We start from the raw sequence: 7,054 nt of genomic DNA, 5'->3' as shown, positions 1-7,054 counted from the left end.
CACCAAGACACATGTTTTTATAAAAGGACATTGCATTTATTTATTACCTGAGGCTGAATCCTAACCTCAACAAAAACGGCCACAAACCTAATCCCAACCCCAATAGAAACCTCAACCAAAAACCAAGAAATAACCCTAACATTTATTGGTTTACAATGTCGTGAGGACTTTTTGAGAAGCAATCCCCATGAGACTGCAACTGGCGATTATTGTATGTTGATTAATCTGATATTTGATAAATCAGTTAGAACTTTGGTCTTTTAAGAAAATATTAAATTTACAAAACCCAAGGACTCTCAACTGACAAAGCCAGCAAAGCTTCACAATGGAGAAGCTGGATCCAGAGAATGTTTGAAATTAATTTTAATAATCGATCAATCATTTTTTGGTTTTTTTATCAAGCAAAAACAAAATGCAAACATTCCTTGGTTCCATTCTCAATTGTGAGATGTGAGTTGCTGACGAATCAAGCAATTTGAAGTTGAACTTCAGAAAATTGTTGAAAGATACAATTTTCTCACATTTTAGATAATTGTCCTTTTCAGCTCTATAAACATCAGGCATGCTGACTCTCACACACACTACTTGCCGTGTAGACTGTGGTTGCCAAACAGATTGACGGTTCCATCCACTATCAAGTATCCTGTTATTGATTGATTGTCTGGTCTGTTGAATAATGATGATGATGATGATGATAATAACAATAATGATCGTTCGTCTCTGCTACAAAATGCCTGTGGCCCGCACTGGCAGAAATGTGACATTAATTTGTCCTTGTGGCAAATGTTTGTGGTTTGGTTTGTGCATGAAAGAGCTTTGGCATTGACGTTAAAACTCTGTGTAGACCTCCCTTTCTCTCTCGGTCTGTCTCTCTCTCTCTCTCTCTCTCTCTCTCTCTCTCTCTCTCTCTCTCTCTCTCTCTCTCTCCGCTATATTCCGCTCACTACATCCAGTCGCGGTTAACGGGCGTGCGGTTGCCAGGAGAGGCGCGCGTGAAGCAGAGTAGTGTACAGTTTTAACGGCAGAGCGGCACGGGCTCTCCCCCGCCATTTCCTCGTGCCGAGCCCTGGAATGACGACTAGCGGCTCGGGCTCTTCCTCGCGGAAGGAGTTCGATGTGAAGCAGATCCTCAGGATCCGATGGAGGTGGTTCGGTCACCCCGCGGTCCCTCCGCCTCACTCCCCGCCGCTAGGAGACTACTTCGCCGGGCGAAGAGCGGGCGGCAGCTCCGGAGACGGGGCGTCAGTCAGTGGCTGTAGCAACTCGAATTCAGCCATCGCGAACCCCAGCGCTGGGGGTCACAGCGGGCTGGTGGTCAGCGGCAGCGCTGGGTCTAACCTGTGTAACGGCAGCAACAGAAAGTTTGCTGATCCGACAGGGAGTCGGGGCGGACCAGGAGGAGCAGTTGGAGCGACGGGGAGCTCCTGCACCCGCTCCTTCAGCCAGCCAGAGTGCAGGAGCCCCGCCGCCGCGGCGGTGTCGTGGGTGTCCCCGCCGCCTCATCGTCGTTCCCGACCCGGGACGAGCATGGAGCCCCCCGGGGAGGCTCCGGTGCCCCAGCTGGTACCTGAGCCAACCGCTCATGTCGGGGTCGAGGAGGAGGAGGCGGCGGCAGCGGCAGCACCGGCCGCGTCGGGCACCGAGGATAACCACCAGGAAACCGACTCCAGCTCATGCAGGTAGGAGACGGAGGTGGGAGTTTGGTTTTGTGTCTGCATGGGACCTTGCAGCCAAAACTAAAGTTACGGGCAAAATTAGTACCGAATAAAGTCAGTGAAATTCACAGAACACACACATACGCCTTCAAAGTTAACGCAAACGCACCCTCTTGAGAATATGGGATATTCAGAGTCAAATTAACAATAGGGCTCCAGGGCTGAGCTCCGTGTGTAGCTACATTCTCTGCACTTGACATTTATATTGTTTTGTCTTCAGTGACTGATTCCCTTTTAGCTTTTGCTCACATTCCTCAGTGCTCGTGTGCGTGTTCGTGTGCACATGCTTGGATGGAGTGTGTTGCACTGGTGCGGCCAATCCAGATGTTATAATGTGAAACGGCGTTTAATTAATGGTTGTCGTGGAGACAGGGAAACACAGCAATTAGGGCATCATAAGTCTCTCCCAAGTTTATGTTTTTTATTGTGATGCAGCATTAAATGGGATGAAGTAAAGGGAGCAATGCACATAGTGAGTGTGTGTGTGTGTGTGTGTGTGTGTGTGTGTGTGTGTGTGTGTGTGTGTGTGTGTGTGTGTGCGCGCGTGCGTGCGTGCATGTTTACTATACTGGCGTAATGATGCATCTGAAAGCCTCCCATTATTCTTTGTGTTCCCAAGACACACATCAGAAAATATCAATCATTCCTAGGACACGCTCACGCGCGTACACACGCTCACACTTTCAAAAACATCTTTCGGAGCAAGAGCAGATTTTTTTTAAATCATTTAACGTCTGATGCACTTTAATTCTACACCCTAATTTGTTTTCATCTCAAATGTCAGATTGTGGGTGCGAAAGAGAGAGAGAAATATGGTTTTAAAAATATCTATTGTTATGCAAGGCTCGATGTCACGTCTTCAGTGATGATGGGAGTCCAGCAGTGCTCACACAGAAAATGTCTTCTGCTTAATAGTAATTCACACGTACACACACCAGACTCAATATCATAGGCAAAGACGAAATTATAATGTGAACCTGCACGGAACTGGAGTACGTATTGTGCATGTACACGGATGTAGTGTCCCTGCACATGTTAGGGTTGCCATACCAACACAGAGATTGGTCTCTGCAGCGTACATGTGCATGTATGTTTTGTGTGTGTCTCTCTGTATGCTATCCATCCCCTCCCTCCGACAGCCCCTGTGTACAGTATGATACTCCAAGAACACAAGTGGCAGAATCCCAAGTGGGATCATGGGAAGGGACGCGTGCTGAATCCCAGAGTGGCTGAAAGGCTCGGCTCGACCCCGCTGATCCCCTCCTTTTCCTTTTTACTTTCTCACCCCCAGCCAGCTCCCCCCTTTAAATCCCGGTGTGCCTCCCTTCTCTCCCTCCGTCCCGTGTTCATCTCTGCCCACCCTTGTCCATTCATTTGCCCTCTCTCTGTTTTTTTTCCCCCTTTTCTAATGTGTTGGGAGAAAACAAAAGCGTTTGCATGTGTGTCACGAAGGGGGTTCACATGTGACCAGGCAGACACTGTGGTGGCTGGATGATCGCGTCATATATCAACCCACAGAACCAAGTTTCATTTGCATTAGCCATTAGCCTACAGGCTAATCAGGTGGATAGTTAATCACAAGGGAGTGTGCGTGCAAATGTGTGTGAGAGAGAGAGAGGCAGGGAGAAAGACATTGAATGACAGTGGTGTGAGTGTCCTTGCCTGGTGCAGGGGTTTAAAAAATCTGGCTGCATGGTGTTGATTCGCCCCAGACACACTCTCTCTGTCTCCTCTCTCTCTCTCTCTCTCTCTCTCTCTCTCTCTCTCTCTCTCTCTCTCTCTCTCTCTCTCTCTCTCTCTCTCTCTCTCTCTCTGTCAATGTTGATTGCCTGCCAGGCTCAATTAAGAGGACTGGAAGGCAACATTCCCCCACTTCAAAGTCGTCTCCTCTGGCACTATTTAGCCACGCCATTCGTCTACATACAGACACACACACACACACACACACACACACACACACACACACACACACACACACACACACACACACACACACACAAGAGGATAGGAAAGCCAGCCAAAAGGCCTCCTTGGAGGGTAAGACTGGGATGGCGAAGAGAGAAAAAGAGAGAGGCAAAGATGGATGATGGGACGATGGGATGAGGTGGAACGAAGTGAGTGATGGATGAGATTAGATGTAAGAGTGAGGACGGGAGACGGATCGAGAGGAGTAGAGGACAGAGGCAGAGGGAAGATGACTCCTGTTATAGCACATCAGCAGCAGCACACGCACACACACACACACACACACATACACACACAAACCAGAATGCATGCATCAGTATACACACTGTGAAGGCCACGAAGACCAGTATTTTTCTTATAACTTTATTTAGCGATGTCTGAGGTTATTTTCAAATTCAGGTTAAATCAGTTTAATTTCTAAAGCCCAAAAGATGACGAGGCCGGACCAGAAAACCTTTTCTGTACCACAACAAAACCACAAAAAACGGAAAAGAGGCCACACTCGAGATACATACAAGAATTATATCTCAATTATAATCCTGTTAAAGACCATTTGCATTTAAAGTCATCAAGAAAATCCACATTTTCCACGGCCCTCCCAGAACTTCAGCCTCTGTTTATTGCCGAGAGAATATGTGTGTGGGAAATTGTGATTGAGGACAGTTTGATTTGAAACACACCCCCGCACACACACGCGCACGCACATACACATTCTTACATCCCTAACAGAGTGTGATTTCTCTTTAACTGCAGAGTTGAAGTGATATCATCCTTGGAGTATCACTTAATTTATCTCTATGTGCTGTAGGGCCAGTCCTGCCACTTCTGCTGCTAAATTAAAAATGGAAGTACGGCCCTGGCTCTCGTAAATTAAATGCCGGTTTGGGAGCCATGCCCGTGATGGCTGATAATTCACAGGGGGGCTATACTTCGGTGCTTGTCTTTTGATGAGCCACACACCGGCTCAAACATAATCGGCTCAGACAGGAAGAATAAGACATAACCCTGGGCTGCACCAGTGAATTACAAATGTTGAGGCTGTCCTGGCCCAAAACCCTGCTTTACTTCTCCCCGTTGTTGGTATAGAAACAAGGAAACTGGCTGCCATTAGGGAGCAGAGTAAATCACTGCACATCCGATGGGCTCAGCTCCCACAGCTATTTAATTGGCAGCTCCTCTTTTAAGTGGGCTAAATTTATCTGGCCATTTACTCCTAGTAATTGGACCATTACAGAGCTTTTGTCTGCTGCTGGCGACATACAGTAACCCTGTTGAGAAGTGAAGGAGAGAGCAGAGTGAGCGTGAGGGAAAGGCACAAAGAATAAAGATGGCACGCAGATGACACAGAGCAGCTGGTGTCGCTCTCTCCACACATCTGTCTCGTTTGTGTGGAACAAAAGAGAATCGTCACCGACGCCACGCGCTCAAAGCTTCTGTCTCCTTCTCTTTGTGTCTGTCTGTCTGTGTGAACGTCTGTCTTCGCGTTAGGACGTCCAACAGCAGCGCCACACTGTCCTCGTGCGTGTCCATGGAGCCATGTGCGTGTCCAGAGGAGTGCACGTTCACCACTCTGTCCCACGCCGACGTCACCTTCCGCAAGATGGAGGGCTACCTGAGGTCCCGGCAGCTGTGTGACGTCGTACTGGTGGTGGGAGACCGGCGGATACCTGCACACAGGTAGGAGCAAAGACACCATTAACATATCACTCAAACATTCATAGCAAAGACGGTGACGTTGAATAGATGTATGATATCAGAGCTGTGACTAATGGTTAAATGTCTTTTATGAATCTCCTAGTTATGTTTTAGATTAATTGGTTAATTGTTTGAGCCAAAAAAAAATCTAAAATCAAGTGTCATGTCTTTTAATCGTATGTTTGGTCTGGCCAACAATCCAAAATCTATTGGTATTCAATTAACAATGATATAAAACCGAAAAGCATCAAATCCTCACATTTAAAAAGCTTCAACGAATCAGTTTTTGCCAATTTTTGGTTGCTAATTGACCAAATGGGTTAATCATATAAAAATTTGTCAAAATTGTCATTAATTGAATTTCCTAATTATCCAACTGCTGATTTTAGCAGTATACATGATCTATGTTTCTCACCAGTGTAAAACAAACCCTGTGTTATAGTAGCAGAGTGAAAGATTAGATGACAACTGCAATCAACAAAAACGTCTTTTTGCATCATTTGGGGAAATGAAAGCGGAAATGTAATCAGGAGTTTTAGTTTTCCAAAGCATTTTTTAACAATTTGTATCGTGTTATTATGTTTATTTTGGCCACTTCCCCTTCGCATGTTGCCCTATGGTGGGCACTCTGTGAAGAATGCACACTAAATATGTTAACGCACAAACACAACTACTCAATCTGTCTGTATACAAGATACTGACAAGTGCAAACACACTCACACATGAATGCTGTGGCTCAGTAGTAGAGCGGGTCGTCCTTCAATCAGGAAATTGGGGGATTCGATCCCTGGCTCCGCTAGTCCACGTTGATGTGTCCTTGGGCAAGACACTTAACCCCAAATTAAGTGTTTAGCACTGAACACAGAGTACAGCTGAGGTAGGTGAGAATTTCATTAGATTTAGCAGGTCATAAACCAATGTCAAGTACATTTTAATTTATATAGCCTAATACCACAAATCACATATTTGCCTCAGGGGGGTTTACAATCTCTTCAGCATACGACAACCTCTGTCCTTAGACCTGAAGGCTGTGCCATCAGTGTATGAATGTTGTGTGAATGTTAGATAGTCCTGATGGGCAGGTGGCACCTTACATGGTAGCCTCTGCCATCTGTGTTTGAATGGGTGTGAATGGGAGAATGACATGTAGTGTTAAAGAGCTTTGAGTGGTCGGAAGACTAGAAAAGAGCTGTACAAGTCCATTTACATGAAATATAAACCCATCTAGAGCTGTAAGAATTAATTGATTAGCTGATCAACATAAAATGAACTACAGTATGTTGATAATCAATTGTCACTTCTTAAACAAAAATGCCAAACAAAATGCAAAATGTCTGACTGTGTTTTTGACTGTTGGTTGGCATGAACTAGCAACTTAAAGATGTCGTTTTGGGAGTGATTTAGTGATTTCTAACTATTTGATGACATTTCATAGACAAAACAATTAATCAGAAAAGCAATTAATCGATAATGAAAATAATTTTACATCAAACTTTATACTGTCCTTTCATGATGGCACATTCATCACGACATTTCAACACATGCATGTACACATGTGCACACACACACACACACACATGATGACATACTGCTCACACAGGATATTGTTTGGAAAGGAATCTTTCACACGCAGCAGAATCACAGTCAGGCTCTTAAAAGTCCATTTTATTTTTATAGTA

General features: G+C 45.4%; 1 protein-coding gene across 1 annotated transcript in view; it reads left to right on the top strand.

Moving 5' to 3' along the window:
- Positions 1–970: 970 nt before the first annotated feature.
- Positions 971–7,054, top strand: part of klhl5 (kelch-like family member 5) — a 28,241-nt gene continuing 22,157 nt past the window's right edge. Inside the window, exons 1-2 of the mRNA XM_068705465.1 lie at positions 971–1,679; positions 5,169–5,357. Coding sequence (XP_068561566.1) covers positions 1,072–1,679; positions 5,169–5,357 — 797 coding nt within the window. The 5' untranslated portion in view covers positions 971–1,071. The remainder of the gene's footprint in view (positions 1,680–5,168; positions 5,358–7,054) is intronic.

The sequence above is a fragment of the Cebidichthys violaceus genome, unplaced genomic scaffold (assembly GCF_023349555.1).
Source record: "Cebidichthys violaceus isolate CVI_PGR_0920_01 unplaced genomic scaffold, fCebVio1.0.p SCAF_119, whole genome shotgun sequence".
Lineage (NCBI taxonomy): Eukaryota > Metazoa > Chordata > Actinopteri > Perciformes > Stichaeidae > Cebidichthys > Cebidichthys violaceus.
This window is presented reverse-complemented; position numbering and strand designations above follow the sequence as displayed.